The sequence below is a fragment of the Acanthaster planci genome, linkage group LG17, assembly GCF_054643075.1.
Source record: "Acanthaster planci isolate LZ-2023a linkage group LG17, COTS_SCS, whole genome shotgun sequence".
Lineage (NCBI taxonomy): Eukaryota > Metazoa > Echinodermata > Asteroidea > Valvatida > Acanthasteridae > Acanthaster > Acanthaster planci.
In genome coordinates, this window is record NC_141793.1 from 11,801,289 (window position 1) to 11,821,981 (window position 20,693).

Below are 20,693 nucleotides of genomic sequence, written 5' to 3' on the forward strand. Positions count from 1 at the left end.
ATGATTCCTACATCCCCTTCTCACCCTGACAGCAGACAGACAGAATGCCACAGGGCCAAGACAAGCCTGTCACAAGTTGACTTGTAAGGACGAATGCAGGAACTGATGACCAGCAAAACACACCAAGTGTCACAGAAAAATTGAACCCCCCCAAAAAAGAAATTGTGCTGGGGCACAACATACTGTACATTCCTATATTTTGAGAGTAACTCTATCCCACAAGGCACGTGGATTAATCTCCAATCAATTCCTCCCAATATGTCTTCTTAATTTTTTTGAACGAAGCCACTGTCGCCAGGCAAAGGTGACTGGGGAATGCATCTGGGAAGCTGGTAGCTCACGGCTACAGACAGTCGACTGGCCACTGGCCACAGCTTGGCGCCACCGTGACAAAAACAATCCAGAAATGGGAGGACTCGTGCCAAGCAGGGCGAGGGAGATTGGACAGAAATGGCGGGTGGCACTGCAGAGAAGTGAGCGGTTGAAGAACAGAGATGGCCGCACGCAGTGTTACAAACCTTGGAAGCATTTCAAGAAATCCCCTTCAAGGTTTTTCAAGGTCGGGCCCGATCACAAGTCCCTGCAACTCATATCACAAGTCATCCAGTCCAAGCTAAATCATGAGCTACTCAAATGAACAGCAACAGAAGCATTACATTGTCACTGTTCAAACTATTTGCTGTTGCTGGTCTCATGAAGGGACTGTTGACTGGGCTGGAGTCGGACTCAAGTACAGCTATGGCAGTTTTTGTTTCTTCTTGGGGTCTTTTTCTTTTGGTTGCGAAAAAAAAAACACTTTTCTGTGCTCTATAAACTTGTGAGCTTGGCAACTCTGTCAAGCTGAGCCAAGGACAGTGCTTGTCAGAACAAAGTTCTGATACCTCATTAAGATGAACCATCTGAGAAAGACCACAGCGTTGTTAACCTCATGACCTGTGACACGAGGTCAACTTCATTTAGATGTGCACATACATAGACACGGGCTCTATATGTACGTTCCATGTCGACAATGACCACAGGGAGGCCAATTACTAAACTTAAATGCAGAGGCCAATTACTAAACTTAAATGCATCAGGGAAGATAAATCCTAATAGTAGGTGGTGCAAGTTGAAAACTTCTGAGGACCTTTCCTGTCCTCACACACATGCGTGATAGGAGGACAGAACTCCAGTCTGAGGACGACAGTAACAGCCAATTGGTATTATCAAAAGCAACTGATAAAGCTTGCAAAATTCAGTGCTAATTTGAGAGGGGCTCGTTCATCTGTCTCAATAATCCTACCCATGCTATCAAGTTTCTTCAGACAGTAATGTTATTCCTCTCAGACACGAGGGAGAAAGGAAAGGTGCAGTTAGCAAATGCACGGGACAGGAAGCCCAGATATCGTCCCCTAGCCTGGCCAATGCCACTCCCATATCCCTCTCCACCACGGCAGTCCTGGCAAGTGGGAAAAACAGCTACGCTCCGGGGATGTCACATGCAAACACCTCTTTTCTGCATCCTACCCCTTAGATTAGAAAATGAGGCTGCGCAAACCACGAGATGGCCTGGCGGTCTGAGCCCCTGCCCGTCAAATAAAGCACAGCGGTTAACCGGGCAAAACAGGTTTCAGATGAGTCTATCCCAGCTTCCTGAGATTTTTTTAGAACTGGAGCTCAGAAAAGAGTAGGAGCGGGGCAAGGACATCCGAAGAGAGAAATTAAACTACCAGTTGATCTCCAACAACAAATTGAAAGTTTCATCCACTCTGACAAGTACGATCCCCCTCAAATCAGCCAAACCCTGGACAGAAGTTTACCGGCAGATTTGCTGGGTGCAATTTATACAGCCAGTATGACTACCAGCTCACTCCAATTTGAAAATTGTCAGCTCGTGCTATGATGTACTTGCCTCACACTTCCAAAAGAAACATTTCCAAAATCCATCCCATACTGAGGCCTTTAGCCTGTGAAGGCCCCACTGCATAGACTTCCACTGACAAAATAAGCAAACTGGAACCACGGGGCAACTAAATCAATTCATCCTTTGTGAAGGGCGACTCAAGACCAGCAAACCTGTCCGAACCTTGCTGACAAGAATATGACATCCCTTCTGCCAAAAACAGCCTACAATTGCAGACTGTCAAGAGTAATGTTATTGTCAATCCCAAGAGCCAGCTGGACCAAAAAAAGGCCTCCAGTCTGAATTCGAGTCACAGGCTATTCAAACGACCTGCAACAACAACATTCCCTTGTCACTGTTCATGCTGAACTAGGAGGGAGGCAGAGCATGTAATGCTGGGAGGCGTGAGAGCTGTAACCTGTGGGCACAGGTCAGAAACCCCAATCCCCCCATAGCGTCCACTCGGGTCACAACCTTTCAGAGATGAATCACTAAACAATTAGGAAACTTCTTGTGGGGGAGGATTCCTCCATGGTGTGCCTGGCCCGGAAAATGATACAGCAACCGACCACTTTGTGTCCAGAGGAAGAAGTCCCTTACAAACACCCAACCTTTTCGGCATCAAGCACCTAACCTCACACTTTTCAATACGCTGAACAAAACAAGGAGAAAAAGAATACGTATTCCATGGTAAAACTGGTAACCCAGAAAATCGTGTGACTTGGCTAATACAACCGCCCATCTGTCTCACTTAATTCCAAATTGGAAGAAAATTACCAAATGTAAGGCCTTGTTTTTCGATTTTCATGAAATGAATCACTTCGGGAAAGAATTCATGAAATCCGCTTTTCCTGAAATGTTGTGGGTGGCTTATTTAATACATCCGTTGCAGGAGAGAGAAGTGCAGTCATGACGACCTTCAACTCACCCATGCCAACATTCGGCCCCAATGCCCCATGGCTGTAAAACAGAAAATTGGCTAAGCACATAAAATATGTGCTTAGCAATGGTGGATAACCAGCCAAAAACCATGAAACCTATATGACGTGTGTCTGGTTCCCCACTCATTTTTTTTACTCGGCACAACAATCTGCATAGTGATGTTTTCTAATGAAATTTGGCACTGTTTGGGAAAAATAAGATAAATGGTCCATTCGCTAACGCTACCGCTTGGTATCATTTAGATATGGGGTCAGCGACCTGCTGGCATATAGTTGTCTTTATGACCGATGACTTCTAATCTGCATGTAGGAGGTCACAATGAGTTGAATATTAAAACATGCACAAACCGATGCACGTCGTGCACAACTTGACCAATGAAACTTTGGCATCTCACAGTTCTGCCTGCTGACACTGAGCACAGACATTGGCATATGGGGAGGAATCATCAAAAAAAGGCTGGATATTTAAGTCAGAGGAGCGCTACCACAGATGTCAGAGGTTAGAGGTTCCTATCCCACTCCAATCAACTGATTTACCATCATAATAATATGTAAGCACTTAGTCAGTTTATTGTATGGTTTCTTTCAAGACAGGCTTCAAGAAAGGTACATGTAGAACTGTCACAGTGTGATACGATTTCAGAATTCTTCACGAGAGGGGTCCGGACTGGAATTGCTGCTCTCCTGATGATCCTAAATCAGAGCGGGAATCTCTTCATTTGCACGTTGCACTCCACCATCCTGCCTTCGTGACAAGCCAACTCAAGGCACCTGTTGGCCCAATTAATGTAAATTGGAAGAAGACGTCCTCAATGCATTTAGTAGCATGCAGCGTTTTTTTAACAAGCGGGCTTCCTAATCATCATGTGACTCATGCAAATGGAGTGTCAGATACATGTAAATAACTCACCAAAGGAAACCCCTGTGCATTACAGTTAAAAAAAAAAAAGAAAAAAAAAAAGAGTCATTCTCACTCATTATGGCCAGTACCTGCAACGTATTATCTCATTGCTGAAATGTCCGCTACCTGACTGGTCGGAGTCTATGTATTGCTCCCAGAGGTGAAAAACGATTACCGGCTCAAGCTGCAACTGGGCGTCGACGGCCAGGGTACTGCCACTGCTTTGCACAAGTGGGGATTTTTTTTAAAGGTTTCTTTTAGCCTTCGGTTGAGCCGGTAAACCACTCGATTTTTGAAATGAATTTATTAAGAGCATAATCCGCTCTGTATTCCCCCTGCACAACACAACCTCACAGATTTCTACATGCGCACTGTTTCAGCCATGGATGGCTGAAAATTCATAATGCATGTTCTTGGTAAACCCTATACTAAACCTGTCTACAGCAACCAAGTTAAATTAAAAAAACATTCAGATTAAACCTAATCTTCTCAACTTGAAAAACACCGTAAGCTTTTCATCTGCCTTGTTCAAAAAGGAAGCTCAGGATTACAGACTCGTAAAGATGTTATCGTTAAAACTGAACGTCATTTCATCGATGACAATTTTATTTCATACATTAACATGTAATCTTAGGTGATAAAATTTCAGCTTACTCCTTCATTTCTGCTTTTATTTGTTGTCTCCAAGACTTACATCATTTCTCTGTTGTTGCCATCTTTTGTGGTTGGGACGAGACATCTTGAGGGCCTCGCAGAAACCTGACTGTCCTCTCTCTGAAACACAAGAGGATGCAAACAGGTTCCAGCGGCTGCCCTGACGTCTGATGAGAGTACAAGGCGATGCAGTGCAGGGCTCATCGCGATCATTCCTCCTTGCCCGACAAGCACGGCTACTGATTCTTTCCCGAATAAAGAGTGGAGGACAAAGACCCAAAAAAGAGTATTTTTCTGGTCTTGTGAGAAGACAGTTTACCATCCACGAATGGGATGATGTGCTAATGTCCGGGAGTATTGGGAACAAGGTCTCGGCCATTGCTGTCCAATTCCACTTGCATTACCCACAGTTCCACAATCTGTAGCACAGATTTAAATAATGCATGTATTCTTGGTGCTCCAGCCTGCATCTGCATATACATCCCTCGGTTATGTCTCGCTGGCGCAGGATTTGCCAGTTGTCCAACATCTTGTCCAGCTGTTTCCTGGAGCAGCGGACACCCACTGTTCTGAAATTTTGATGAAGATAGCTTTGTCACTTGCTCCAGCTTTGCATCTGGCTTTGTTCTCCGAGCAATGGCCGGATCAGGGAGACATTTCTTGATAGAGAGATTCAACGTTTGGTGTTCTGATCAAGGTAGAGCCCCCAGGCGGGAACTCAGGGCTTGCTCTTGTCATCAAGTCTGCGATCCGTCTTGTCAGCAACATGAAACGATGACAAGTTCCCTGCCTTGCTTTCATCCAGCATCTTGGAAGCAGTCAGTCTCACGCAGCCTGGATTCTATGACCCGTTGCTTAAATCTTGGACCTCTGGCTGTCAGGAATTGTCCCCCTCATAAAACAGTCTGCAACCCGTCACGCTAACTCCCACCAAAGATGATGCTCGTTTTCACCTTCCTGCTCCTCCCGCAACCATCTTGATACTGCTGCTTGTTTACGGTACAACTTCCAGACGTGAATTGGGGTCTGTTTTCAAGATGTGGGGCTGATTCAGTCTCAATGCCAAGAGAAATTGTTAGTGAGGTGTTGATAAGGTGCTGGTGTTGAACGCACCATCTGAAAAAAATTGGCAGTTGTAAATTGAGGAGGCACGTGGCTTGTTGCGATGTTCTTCAGATGCTGGCTTTAGAGGAAGACATGATTGCACACTTTGTGGAGCAGCTGAGCAGAAGGAAACCAGCTTATGGGGTGCATAAGATGTCAAAATAAGCTCTGTTATAAATGAAAATGAGTGTGTAACTCAACAAACTGAGTTCAAGGGCTTACATGGTAGTTGCACCGAGTTTTTGTGAACTCAGGATGGCTTTTAAGAATGCTCAGGCACAGTGCTCTTTTTATCAATTGGCACCTAAAATGTTAGCTTGGATGAGTATCTCGATAAACACTCATGAGTATTAGACTCAAATGAGGAGTGATTCAGGATGAGTTACAGTGTATGGTGTCACAATCCTTTGACTGCAGTGTGCCTTCTATAAAACAGCTTAGATGAAACTATTAGTTTGGAACAGTTCACACTCTGTTTTGGCCACACATGAAATGCAACTCCGTGCGGGCGGAAGCCTCTCTTCTGTCCTACAATGGTTAGCCGTGGATGAGTTAGTGAGTAAACACTCGTGAGTAGGTAAGAGCTTGAGCAGGTGAGTAGGTGGAGAACACTCACAGTGACTCAATCACTTTTGTGACTATGCAACTACAGGAAGAGGAGAGTTGCATAAGCACAAAAATGACTGAGGCAGGAGCAGGTTAGTGCCGTGAAGATGACTAGATGGAAATTAGCCAATCAAAACCACTAGCTTCAACGTGTTAGTGTGAAATCGGAAAGTCCAAACATTAGTTTCTCGAATTTAGCTTTAACTGCCAACTTCCAAAGTCAAAAGTGAGGCTTAATATGTTCAGCCATACATTTCAAGTTCAATCAACACAGAAAAACCACACGTGGTGTTAGGTAGAACACGGTTAATAAAAAACTGATAGATAGTTACTGACTGTGGGAAGAGGTTAATTTAAAATTATTTTGCAAGATAGTGAATCTCTGACACTCACATGAAGCGCAATGTATAACTACAAATCGCTGAAGCCAAAAAAGTTAGGCTACATGTACCTAGCCTTTTCTGATTGGACAATATTCACTTTTCTACTTTGCAAGCTTTGGGAGCAAGATAACTTCTAATAAAATGAACGAGAAGATGTAATGCATCTGTTGAGTTTTAGAGAGTAGGACCTTTCGAGTGGTAAATTCTGCATTTCTGGCCGGGCTGCAAAGACATCTTCATGATAAACTGGTCTGGCTGCGATGTGTAATACCATTATAAAAAGGCTGCAATATGAAAGCAGATGGAATTGCCAAAGAGTGCTGCTTTAAGATCAATTTACACATGACAATGAGGCGGCCAGAGATAATGCAATGGTCACTGCAGTATGGAACACACATTAAAGGGGCAGCTGCTTCACACTGTGAAAACATCAGCAAGAATATGGTAAAAAAGTCGGCAAGAAAACAATTTCAATTAAAGAGGTGGCTTCAGTGACAAGATTAAAGAAGGAAAAATGTAAATTAGAGAGTAATGACATATTTCTCACATCACCTGGCAATTGTGGAAACTTGAATAATTAATATTTTGTAAATGCGACCTGCAAAGCAACTTTTTTCCACTCATTTTCTACATCTAAAAAGGAGAAAGAACAGTTACTAACTTCCAGGCAACAGATAAGAAGTTAGTTTCCAACAAGGAATCTAACAGATTTAGGGCAGGGGAGATTGTTATCGAAAGTCCCCTCCAAACTACTTGTCTACGCGTCTCCGTGCATTTCTAATGGAGTGAAGACCTAGACCTAGCTCTAGACAACAGATACGGAGGCAGCCTAACTCTTTAACCCTAATTGTGGGTGGGGAAAAAAGTTAAGCAAACCAAGTACTGCCAAAAATTGCCAAAATCTTTAACAAAGCGACAGACTGACAGGCAAACTGTTCACAGAAATCAGCCCCGACAGCCACCCTTTTCCCTTTTTTTCTCCTTTTTGTTCCTTTCCTGTAAAATATCAGAAAATCGGCCCCGGCATGTGATCCCTGCCCTTGGAAATGAGCCAAATTAGCGAGGCATCCAGTCAACCGACAGACACTTTAACATCAACCTGGGCTAGATTCCCCCCCCCCAACCTCACATCACCGACAGCCAATTTTCAGACTTGGTGAACTACCGACATTGGGCAGTAGATATTTTCGTAGTAAGACAAGTCCACTGAGGGGCCCCTGGGTGCCCCTAACGTGACCTCTCCCTCTCTGGAGGGAAACTAAAATATCTAAAAATAGCAACACAGGAATCTGACATATGCAACAAACTTGTTTGATATCCATACATTCCGCTCTAGAAATGCACGGTCTTGTGATCACATCTTGCCAGCTTCAAGCACAGAATACGATTTAAGAACCATTTTTTGAGGCGAATAATTTCAACAGCAAATGTCAAAAATTAGAAGAAAGTTGTTTTTTTTTTCTAATTTCTATTTCAAGCGGCAGGCTGAATGCTGATGCTGAAACTGTGAAACTCATCAGGATAGTTTGTTGCTTTAAACAACTTGTTTTTCCCGAGTTGAATTTTTAAGGTGGTTTATTAAGTTTTTACACAGTTTTTCGAGACAAACTCAATAAACCTGTTGCCTTGAAACGATCTACCTTCTGCCACATACGATTTCAATTGCTTAATTACTCCCCGGAGCAGGAACAGCCTAGGGGGTAACCCACTGGCAATATAATGTCTGGTGCCCTGATGGGATTTGCAAGAAGTGCTCACAAAATAGTATGAATAAGGGGGGGAAAAAGTGTCAGACGCAGACAGTGAGTTCTGTGCCTCGGGTACAAAGTTGTTTGCCTTTCCTTGTACATCCACATCCAATTACCAACTGTGAATTGCTGCCCCCTCAGCAACCAGGTATTAAAGTGGCTGTAGAAACCCCTCTGGAATTAGAATGTCAATATCAACCAACGATCGCAGACAGGGACATCTGCATAAGGCAATTAAGCAAACTATCCCCTGAAGGTAAAAGATTTTAATGAGGGCAGTCGTGGCGACCCCCCCCAAAAAAAAACAACCAAGGACTGGAAACTATCAGGGAATTATGCAAGACGGAATAAATTATAAAGTTTGAATCGGACGGGGTCAAGGGGCCAGCTCGGTTCCCCTCTGCTTCATCAGTGTCAACAGGACTAATGGCCAGCTCAAAAGATTTTAGAGATAAAAGTCTGTGCAGATGTGTCCTGCCAAGATTGTGAGACTGAGAGAAAAATGAAGCTTCCTTCGGATACGAAAATGAATGAGGACGATTGAGTCTTTCAAATTACATTCCAGCAGGTAATTTGCGGCATGTGATAGGCCATGTGTATTGCATGCATTACTTCAGAGACAATCTCATTGGGAATCAAAACTACATCAGCAATGCAGAAAAAAAAGTGCAACGAAAAAACTTGAGTTTTCCAGTCATATTTTGAACTTCAAACATGTTTATAGTTGGTAAGATTCTTCTAAAGATAAGTAGGTTAAAGAGCTGATCAAGGCAGGCTTTGACTGATGAATGACTGTCACTGGCCACACGATACCGCGCTCTGACATCTGAGAGGAAAAACAGCTTTGCTTCATTCAGCACTGACAACCTGGAAAGACTTAACAAGGATTAAGATGCTGCAAGGAGGTTAAAAAAACATATTCGCACAATCTGAAGAGATAAAGCTGGTGAAGAAATGTTAAGATGAACTGCATCCGCTGGTAATTTCAGAAGGACAGACTCAGGCTGGTCCAAGGTTGCAACGCCGTGAAGATCAAGGTGGTGAGGTCGGGAATGCCCGAAAAACTACAACCGGGGCGACTCGGATTCAAGTTCAGCTCAACTTACTACTGGGTTGCAAAGACTTGGCAAGGGGATATTAGTGATTCTGCCCGCTGAATTCTCAGTCTCGTTCTCAGGGCAATTCCCTCCATCAGATGGAGAGATTCTCAAATGTCAAATTTCCCAACTTCTCCAGGCTACAAATTTTGCTCTAAGCCATCGCCTGCAACAACTGAGACATCGGTCGCTCAATTCCTATTAGGCTCCTCTGCCACAGACTCAGCAAACTGCTCCACTGATCTGAAATACATACCATGAATATGAATGATCACAACTGCCCTATGAATATTCACAATCATAAATATCTATCATGAATATTCAGGTTTTAACTAAGCTAGCTTAAATCGTTGACATCATCACTCAGAATCTGACTGTCCACAAAAATTGTTTATTACAAACAACTAGAGTCATCGCAGTTTGTATTTTGGACATCAACTTGCCGCAAGACAACGATTGGCAAGGTGGATGGGGGGGAATCCCTTCCTGCCTTTGTCAGCGCCTGGGGGTAAGGAACAAATAAACACCAAGATGGGGTAACATGACCCTTCTCTCCAAGAAGGTCTTGGTCCCGGCTCAAGCAGACGAAAACAAACTCCCAAACTTTGTGGGAGATGCGGAAATGGTGATAAGACCCTGTGCATTGCAGGGGCCATCTACAACTCCGGGACAATTAAAACCAATTTGGTCAGCATCCTGTCTCTCCCAGTTTCCCCCTGCGGATGGGCGCAATGACCGCACTGACGGTCACTCGACAGACCACCTCTTTACTGATCGCACGTCTTGACCCAAAGCCGCTGGGCAGGCAGCACGTATTTATTTTGGGTGCTGACTCTCCTCTGCTATTTTTGCGGGTGGGCACAAATCTGCCTGTTGATAGTTGAGAAGTAACAGGTTCTGTGACCAAACGGAAACAATTTGCACTTTCCTTTTCTTGCTGCATCAGCGTCGCAACAGGTTGTCCGCACTCCTCGTTAAATTAATGCCATTTAATTGCACAACTTAGAGGCTCTATAAAAAGATCGCTCTATGGATGACCATGCAAATCACTTTGGAGGTGTGGGCCAGAGCCAAGTAGAGTAACTCCTCCAAATCTATTTTTAACATCAAGCTACACTTGTGAATTGCGTTAAATCTCAACTGCTGATGTTGAAAACTCACTGACAAACCTACCCCGGCATACAAACAAACAAACAAACAAACAAACACCCCAACAACCCAAAAAACAAACAAACAAACAAACAAACAAACAAACAAACAAACAAACCCCCAACAAACAAACAAACAACCCCAACAACCCAACAAACAAACTGTGGGAAAAGATCTCAACTTGTGCATGCACCTCTGCCATTAGGATCAGAGGTGAACAAATTCATACATATCGACAACTGCACTGCACAGTGGGCCATGCCGTAGACTGACCTCAACAGAGGGCGCCCTACAGCCAACTCACCCGTGTGCTTTGCACAGGGCGGGAAGTAATAATTTCATTATGCTCAACTCCGTTGCATAGCAAATCATGTTGTAGACTGACATCAACAGAGGGTGCCCTACAGCAAGACAGGAGATGAGCTGTAAGTTTATTAAAAAAAAAAAAACAACCACAAACCAATCATGACTTTACCTTCTGAATTCCAACAGAGCTTTAGGCGAAGGTGGTATACCGTTCTCGGGCCAGGTCAGGAAGTGGAACTGGGTCACTGTCCTCGTCTCTTGTGTCTGAGGAAAACATAAAAATGGGTGGACGGTTTGAGGGGGTTGATTGATTTGTTTTTTTAAAAACTAATAAAAAGTCCTGTTGACTGAAGATTGAGCGTATCTAGTGAGGAATGAGATAGGAGACTTTAGGTGACCTACATTTCTCACACAGGGGTAATGTCAGCACAGTGTGTAACACCAACAGGTTGCATCTAAGCTGCCTCAGTGTACTACCAAGTATCCTGATGAACCCTCAGTGCATTATGAAAAACACAGGTTTTTGACAAATGGGTAATCTTGGCATGGTGGGTACATGTTGTCCCAGCATACTGTAACTGTGGTGTATTTCCACCAATCCTGCAAATAATCAACTGGGTAATCTCAGCACAGTGGGTATCCTAGCACATACACCCAACCCACATCAGTGCATCACCTCCCCCCCCAAAAAAAGAAAAAGCGGATTGTAACCAACAGGTAATGTCAGCACAGTGGGTAAACCCAGCACGCCGTGCCCACCTCGGTGTTCTTGAGATAGAAGCTGCGGACGAGGTAGTCATCGCACCACACGTGCTCCGAGACCAGGTGGACCTCGTAGAAGTGGTAGCGGGTGCCGCCCTCTGATGGCCAGTACAGGGTGCGCACGGTGTCCGCGTCCGTCATAGGGGTTAGGTTGACGATGACAACGACGCCTTGCTCCCATACCATCTGGTTGACAACAAAAGAACAGAAAAACCTTCATTCAAATGCCCAACAGCACAGCTGCCTAACTGCAACGGCCGAGCAGATTTGGGCACTTTCAAAAACAGAGTCCAAGACTTTCCAGGCATAATGACAGGCACTGAGCTACAGTCATGAGCAAAAGTTAAGGACCACCCAGACAAAATGCACGAACCTGAAGAAAGACCAAACCTAAACCAATCAATTATGGCAACTCCTGTTTCTTTTCAATGTGTAGCCTTATGTATCTTGGTTAAACAGCTATTGGACTACATTTCCATGATTTGAAATGTTAACAGTCTAATATTTTAATGTGCCCTCCTTTATTTCAGATTACTTAGATTGGCTTTTTTACGCAAGCTGCCTTAAAGACAAAGTGCCATACAAGACCTTCCTTTGCAAAAAAATTCATTTGAATGGGTATACAGCACTACACGGATGTTATGCACCACTTTAAAAGCATGTTAAGTAATCATTCCATGAGACAATGTAATGCAGGTCCAGTGACAGAAATACCACTGAAATTCCAGGTGGTCTTAAATTTTTTGCAAATGACTGTACAAGTTATAACGTGGTGCCCATATGCACCAACCGGCCGCCGTCATGTCTGAAACCTTGCCTCTTGTTCTGTCTTCCCCTGTTGGTCCCTGAGTTTGGAGATTCCAAACAAGTCTGAGTCAGTGTCTTACGGCTGAAACACTGAGCCAATGATTGGGCTCTTTTCATCAGGTCTCCATGGGGGGTATGGGTCCATGGGGGGTATGGGTCCATGGGGGGTATGGGTCCATGGGGGGTATGAGGCCGTGAGGTCCGTGCCCCCCCTTGCGCCCTCCCCAATCAGACATTAGAGAAAGGAAACAATCTGGTGAGAGTCTGCAGCTGTGACCAAACCCACTGAGTGCCCCCCTCATGTCCCCCTCCCGGGCCCCCAGATGCCCTCCTGCAAAGTGCTACTTGCCCCAAGGCAATTTCCGTGACACCCCATTGCATGTGTGTACAAAGACTCAATGACCATGTACCCTAATCGCAAAGGCTGCCCTCTAACGACAATGTCCTGCCACACCCTTCAAATCAGTTCAGCGTTTGCGCGTACAATATTATTAAAAGTCAAAGGTCAGGGCACAGATACGCACTATTGCACACATAGGGGCAACAATGAAAGATCGACTATCGTTATGTAGATGTTGTTGGCAGACAATTTCACGAGGAGACCCACAGTTAAGAAGCATGGATTCAATACTTCACCAAAGCATCATCAACTACACTGCTCAGGAAATAATCAAGAGAGATTATTATTTCACGGCAGTTTGAACTTGTCTCTTCCTTCTTCATAAAACAAAATTTACAAGTCTGAAGGGCACTCTCAATGGTACGTGCTTCCTTGTTCTGCTTTGTTTTCCAACTGCGCGCTCGACTGCTACTGTCTTGTAACTGGCGGTTCAAGGCACTTGTCAATCAAGATGTTGATAAGACGGTGAACAGAATGTGGAGGACTTTGAGCCGAGACGGGTCCAGGTTGCCATGACAACTGGACAGCTTGAGGGCACCGGTCACGGCCCTGTCATTTTATGTGGGCAGCGAGCCCCGTTCGCTCTCACTCTCTGTCTGTAACCATCTCCTGACATTTTGTGAGAGTACAGGCTCATCGGGCGCATTATAATTAATGCGATCGGGGCAACGACACGCAGAGCTTGATGCGAAAGTCTGTTCCCCCCAGCTCCCGGTCTTAAAATACTTTTTTGTTATTTTGGCCGTTACCTGACCATGATATCGAGCAAGATGTTTGTTGGAACGAATCCGACTACTGCAAACTTGCAGAACTGCTCGATATCTTTGACCCTGCCAAAGGCTGGCAGTATCCTTTTTAAGACATTCCAACAAGATTCTACAAGGGTTAAAATGTTTGGCTTTCCCAGATTTTTCTTTAAATGTCAGAGCACTTTCAGTTGATTGCACGGCTTGCTAGATTTCTGGCATAGATCCATTGACAGCACTTGGATAATGTTATTAACTTCAATACATTTGGGGTCAATTCATTTCACAGGGAGATGGCCCACACTGGATGAATTTCTCCGCACGAGGCCGTCTGTGACATTTCCAACCATTTTTGTGTGTGTGTGTGTGTGCGGTAATGTTGTAAATTTCTGAGTAACTGTGTATGCTTGACATTTAAGTCATGGATTGCTGGGGATCTGTTTTCAAGCAGTTTAAGACTGACTCATCCAAGTCCCTGTTTGGCAAATGGAGATCTCCATCACAGACTAACATGAATAGTCCTAACATCAGTCCACAATGACGGCTTGTGCTCTGGCTCAACTGCTGCTAACCCAATTACAGCAACAGCAGAGATCCCTAAACATGGCTGTCTTAATAAAGTAAGCTTATTTTCACGCGCTCTTATTTCCCCTTAAGGCAATTTCAAGGGGGCCTGTGCAAATATTTCAGATTAAGGTGATGCCTGGCCATCTCTTTCTTAAGAAGAAAAATCAAAAACAAAAAAACAATGGCTGAAATCCTTCTCACTTTTTTCCCCCTCTTTCTGCTTTACCATCAAGAGTTACAGTTCTAATCTCTACCTGGGTGTCACGGTAAATCACTCGCTAGGGGCTGACGAGACCCTCTCTGTAAATCAAATCACAATCAGCAGCCGGCCAAACGAGAGGGTGCTCACAGAATGTGGCGAGGTTCACGGGCGCTGGCGGAAAGAATGGGGCCTGCAAAATGGCTGCATTAGCACAATTAACGCATTCGTTGCCGGTCGCGAGGCGTGATCAGCAATGTGCGTAAAATCACCTCTCTTAGAGCTTACTTGTTACGTCGGGTGCATCAGAGTACGTCCAAGGGGAGAAATGGTTGGGAATTTTCTTTTGAACCTCCCGTCCTCCCAATGCTTTTAGACCGAAGACGAATTACTCAATCACTCAGGCGGATTTTTTTTTTTAACTTTGAGAGAACTGTTAATGTATTCCTCAGAGTGCATTGATACGATTATGCTTAAAATGGGTTTATAATCGAAATTCAGGAAACTAAAAGCTCCACGTTCATGACAAAACCAAGATCTTGCTCCAAAAGAGAAACTAATGTAACGTCCCATTGTTATTTAAAAAAAAGTGACAATTTGCTGACTGTCTAAAAACCTTGATTTCAAATTTTTCACATCATATATACTTTCTTAAAAATGACATGTCTGTGTACCAGTGTTGTATTCAAGTCCATCGCAAGCCCTTTTGCAAGGCCAGTCACAAGTCCCTTAACAAGGCCAGTCACAAGTCCAGTCACAAGTCCAGTCACACGTCCCTTAACAAGGCCAGTCATAGTAACAGGGTTAACAGTGACAAAAGAAAGCTTTTCTCACAGCTCATTTGAATAGCTTGTGAATTGGCTCAAGACTGAATGACTCCTGATCGACTTACAGGGACTTGTGATGTACTCGAATACAACACCGCTCTGTACCACGATAAGTGGAAACACTGCATCTGAACAGTCATGTTGAAAGGTTTATGGTCGCTTACCCACGTCAAAAAGGAATCTCGTATTAAATATTCATCATCTGACCAACAGCCTAACCCCTTTTCCTTGATGGCAAGAATATTAAGAAGCAGTGGAATATGCATAAACAAGTAATGAATAAAAAAAGTTCTGTCGTTTTTTTGGCACTGTGCCGTAGATGCAAAAATGATGCGCAAGCCAGGACCTGGCGACGCAATCTAGTCAGGTTCTCGTACTTTTAAGCGGCACCTCAATGCTCTTATCGTCCAAACCGGTAGCTGCACAGAAGGCAGGATATCGGGTGTCGCGGTGCAAAGTAAACGCGATAATGTCAAACGCCTCACAAACTCCACTCGAGACCCTTCAGGCAATTAAAAATGTCAGAGTCAAGTTACGAGACTAATCAATCTTTTAAAGTTGGGCAAAGCTGTCCTACAATCTTTGCCGAGGTGCACAACATCACTGGACTCATTACCAAGTTATTTTTCCCCCCACGTCTTTGGCAGACTGTCTCTATGGTCCGTCTTGTTAGGTCAACATTTGAATTCTGCATCACTGTTTGCACTTGTGTGATGAAGCCATCTGTTGAATGAAATTATTTTAGGCAATGGACAACCATTTTTTTTTCTAGTAAATCCTAAGAAACTCTCCTTATTGCCCAGTCTTAGATGACAAAGTATGACACATTCTGTTAAGAAATATTTTATCCCAACTTCATTAATAGTTTTACTGTTCACATATCTTTTTTGGGGGGCGGGGGTTACTTTATTTAGATGAAAAAAAGTACTTTAAGATGTGATCTTGTCCTCTGAATCCATTTTTAAAAAATCCACCCCAATGGTCCACTGGTTATTTACAAACACGGTGCATGTACATTGTTCATGCATGTATCACATCTTGCGCCCTGAATGATTAATAAACCTACTGGTTTCATCATTATCCATTTTCTTTAAAGTTCACCTACGGTTGCAAACCTTTTCTCTTCCAAGATTTTTAATAAATTCTTTAATCTTCACATTTAAAAAAAGTATTCTATCTATGAATAATTTGCATGAGTTTCATTTTCGTTACAACTGTTCCAATTGGGCCTCTGGCTGTGATGACATATTTTAATAAAGCAATTCAAATCAAGTGCCTATTTTCCTTTACACATTGAGTTTTGACTAGTCAAGTATAACGTCTTACTAGTCAGTTATTACATGTTGTCATCAGATGCTACATCCTACTGCTCACGCAGCAACTCATGTTTGGGTACCGAGTCCCAGTCAGGAGCTATGTCCTAGTCGACGAACATCCAGGTCTTTAGGGCCAAATTTTACTGCTCAAGTACTGTTGGCTGCTCAAGTTCCAAGTTTTAATACCGCTCATGTTCCAGGTCTTTCTGGCCCGAGTTCCAAGTCTTTCTTGTCAATTCCAGGTCGTCCTAGTCAGGTCCATTCCAAGTCCTAGTCAGGCACTAAGTCTTTTTGGTCAAGTACCTTCAAGTAGTCTTTCAGTTAAAGTTCCAAATCTTTCTGGTGGAGCACTTAATTAGCTAATCTTGTCCAAAAACTGAGTCTTACTGGTCAAGCATTAAAGCTCTTTAGTATCAAGTACCAAGTCCCACTACTCAACAACCGAGTCTCTTTGGTCACGTCTCGACAGAGTATGCAAGAGACAAGCCCATTCAGAGGACGACAAACGAAAAAGGTAGACAATGTGTCCGGTTAGCCTACCTGCCAGAAATCTGCTATTGTTGAGGTCAAGGGTGCCTGGGTTGCAATGTAGGCTGGGTTTCTTGGATCAGCATCAGCCTGAAAATGAACAACAGTTTATTAGAATTGAGTATCTTCACAACGTTTCCTTCAGATCGGTTTCAGACTGGCGCTCAACTATGTGCCATTGAGCACATCTTAACATTTTGTGCTGCTCTCCAGCATACAGATTGCTCACGTTCGTACTAAATCTTGGACTGCAACCGAAATGAAACAAAAGAATTTCCAGCAAAGTACATTACAACTTTCTAAGAACCCTTGCAAAGGGAACAGCACCGCCTGCGTATACGCCAAGTTTCGCTTCAGTGTCCTCCACGCAGGAGGCGTTTTTCATCCGCCGTTTCATTACGGTCTGAGGTATCAGCTCATTTCTCCTTCCGCTCCTTGTTCCGGCATTTCCCACTGTTCCCGCGGGGACGACCACTCTTCCCCCCCCTCTCTGTGATGAAGGCGTCATTATAATCTTAATTCCCGCAGATATTTGATATTGTGAGGGGACCGGGCGACCGCGCCTTAATAACCACATCATCAGAGCCTCACTTGCTTCCAGATGAAAAATAAAAGAGAAGAAAGCCAGCTGATGAGGAATGTTGCCCATTTCAATACCCCGTTAGAAAAAAAAAAAGACTGGTGTAATTTTCTGGGGCCACTGCAAAGACAGATTAATCACGCTATGATTGGAAAATGAAATTTGACCCCTCCGGCGCATTCCCGCGCTGTTTATTTTGTGGAGTTCGCTTCAAGTGGAATAATAACCGTCACATGGCCTGTCCGTTTTCTGCGTCTGAATATTCTACGGGACCTGGTCGCAGGGGAAGGAAATTCACAATGGATGTGCTGCTGAGCCGCTGCCTAATTTTAATCACCGCTCAACGCTGCAAAACACTCCCAGTTCTGATTACTATGAGAGAATTTACCACTCCGGCTGAATTTGGTTGCATAATAACAGACTTCTTGTAGTTGATGCTGAATTGCTTTACTTAGGAGCACCCCCAAAAAATATAAAAATAAACAAATATTGTATGGCACAAATTCAAAACACCATTTATGAAAAACATGCTCCAGGAAAAAAGTGCAGACACAAACATACATCTATGAATTTTTTCCTATTAATAAACCGTAAAAAATACCTCCCTTGTCTTACCTTAAAATGAAGGCCCACGCCTGTGGAATTTTAATTATGTATCGGAGTGGATCTGACTTCAGCGAGAGTGTTTTCAGATGTCTGAATGTTTGTGCATGCATAATAGGCCGGCGCACAGGTTCCTCACTCTTGTGGGGTCACGATAACGGTTCAGTTGAGTATTCTTTTGATCTCTCTAGTTTTTACCACGTTTATTGAACGGTCATGGACCGCCTGGAGCATGTTTTGTGCCAACGACTTTCTTGTTTTCAGAGTATTATACATGCTCGCTATGTCATCATGTCGTGTGACTTATGATGGTTGTATGTTTGGTTGCTTTTCTGTTATTTTGGGTCATTCATTATTCAGCCAGATGGCTGCGAGAATGCGCATAATTTGATAAACCATAAACCAACCGACCATAAATTTCATCGAATCTACAATTTCAATCCCTGTAAAATCTGTGAGGTACATCGTCGCACATCTCTTTGTTTCAGCTCTCGAGTGTACAATTCTGGAGCCAGCGTTTCACCAGCTGCCCCGCTTGTCGATTTGAGCCAAATTACACAGGATTGTCCCAATTCTGCCGGGTTTTTTTTCTCTCCCCGGCTTATTCGACGTCAGCAAATCTGTCTCTCTGATTGGCAAACGAAAAAAAGTTCTCCCAAGGAATGAGGTATCACCAGAGGTCACCAGCTGATTCCCACACACTGCCCCAGAAATTGGCCAAGCGGCGACTCAAAGATTGACCCTTAATCAGATCGTGGCGCAAGGAGAGAAAGAAAAAAAGGAAGAGAAGAGCCGGCTAATGTAGGCTTAATTCCCTAGCAATTACGGTCGCTTCGTTCTGTGACGGCGAGAGCAAGAGAGAGGGGGGAGAGTGATGGCAGAAGAGGGGAGGGGGAAGTCTTGGACCTGCTTCACCCAACTTGAGGCCGATACTTAAAATGCAAGCGTGAACGGTCCATTACCGCATTCTACCCCCACACCCTCACCCCCTCTGTTGTGGCCTGGATTTCGCTAGTGGGCCAGCGGCCGACATCACATGAGCTCCGACTACCCGTCCGGACGGGTCCCTCATTTTTATCCATCCGTCCCCGGCTTTCTCTCAAGAGATGTGGAGGACAAGCAGCCTGCTTCTCCTTGTGCTCTTTTCTTAGCTCTCACTGTCCACTTTCCAAATGCCCGTTTCCCCAACGACTCAAGTCCATTATCTCCGGCGCTGGCGATCTCTGTTTTTTCGTCTGTGAGTGCGCCGAGATCCCCCCCCCAAATGTTTGATCCACTGACAAACAAACCTTGGCCACAGGAAAAGAAAAAAAAAAAAAAATCACACTTAAAAGCCTTCGGTGCATTTATTGTATTTGACGTTCTTTACAACCGGGCATCCATTATCGTTATCGTTCTTGTATCTTTTCACCCCAAAAGGCCATCTTCCCTCTATCCTCACCCCCTTTCCCGCCCGGACTCAACGGAGTGGTCAAAACAAATTATCATCTCTACTAGACTATATGTATGTCCTCACAAGATGTCAGGACATTGAGGATATTACATTTGGGATTAAAAAAAAATGTCAGCAAGCAATATCAACAATACAGACAGGAATCTCATAAATCTTCTAACAGTTGGTAACATCTTTCTTTAGAATTAAGTGAAATTGAAGTCAACCCAAAAGTACCAAAAACGAGAAAAAAAACACAACAAACAAACACCAAAATACTCAACTGAGTATCTGCATTGCCAACTGACGCTGATTTGAACAAGGAAAACTTTTACTGTCAAGCAAAGTTCAAGTGAAGAACTAAATGATTGTTTCTACAGTTGGGTACTGGAAACAATGCATGGCTTCGCTCAATTTATAGAATACATCATCTGGATTGAGCCATGAATCTCTCCATTTTCTGCTATAGTTTAATGAGTTCACCAGCTCCACCATGTCCACTGAACTTTACAAGAGATTTAAGGGTAACAGCTTTGGTCTCAGATGCTACTGAAATGAGTATGAGAATGCTTTAAAATAGGCACCAAATATAATACAAGACATAACACAGTCTCTGTACGAAGGACAATTCCAATTAATTAAATTACCCTTTCAGGAGAAGATGAGCAGAGAAGACTCTACAAATTAATGGTGATCATTTTAACATTTTAAATGTTATGAACACGCATGCAAGTTGGACTTGACAAAAAATGCCGCAATTCTGATATTCACCAGACTTTGTATAATCTCTTTCAGTTTTGCAGGGCAGTTCTTTTGTTCCATGGGGAAACCTCCCTCGTACGTACCCTGTGAAACAAAAGCACTGGCCTTCAAGATGGCAGCCATGAAAACCCTCTATACAGCACTGAATGATGCGAGGAGATGATGGTACTTACTATCGTGCTTGCATTGATGTAGTCTGAGCTTTGTGCATTGGTGGAGTCATTCAGTAATACCCGTGTATGGTCATCTGCAAGAGGAGACACAATGAGGGAGAGATTTTAAATTTCTCAAATAAATTCAAAACCTCAGGATCTGCAGTGGACATGTTAATCCTACGGAAGCTCGCTCACCAACAGAGACTCACCTGTCAAATATCACTATCCCATCAGAGCT

General features: G+C 43.7%; 1 protein-coding gene across 4 annotated transcripts in view; it reads right to left on the minus strand.

Moving 5' to 3' along the window:
* The window catches only part of LOC147796360 (receptor-type tyrosine-protein phosphatase N2-like), a 150,675-nt gene that overhangs the window by 13,510 nt on the left and 116,472 nt on the right, over window positions 1-20,693 (minus strand). For 3 of the 4 annotated variants that reach the window (XM_022224207.2, XM_087148115.1, XM_087148117.1), the window contains 4 exons: window positions 20,474-20,547; window positions 16,936-17,013; window positions 11,531-11,719; window positions 10,941-11,035 (listed from right to left, as the gene is read on the minus strand). In XM_022224207.2, the coding sequence (XP_022079899.2) occupies window positions 10,941-11,035; window positions 11,531-11,719; window positions 16,936-17,013; window positions 20,474-20,547 (436 nt within the window). Of the gene's footprint in view, window positions 1-10,936; window positions 11,036-11,530; window positions 11,720-16,935; window positions 17,014-20,473; window positions 20,548-20,693 lie in introns of those variants that run through there. The other variant, XM_087148116.1, reaches the window with a different exon arrangement.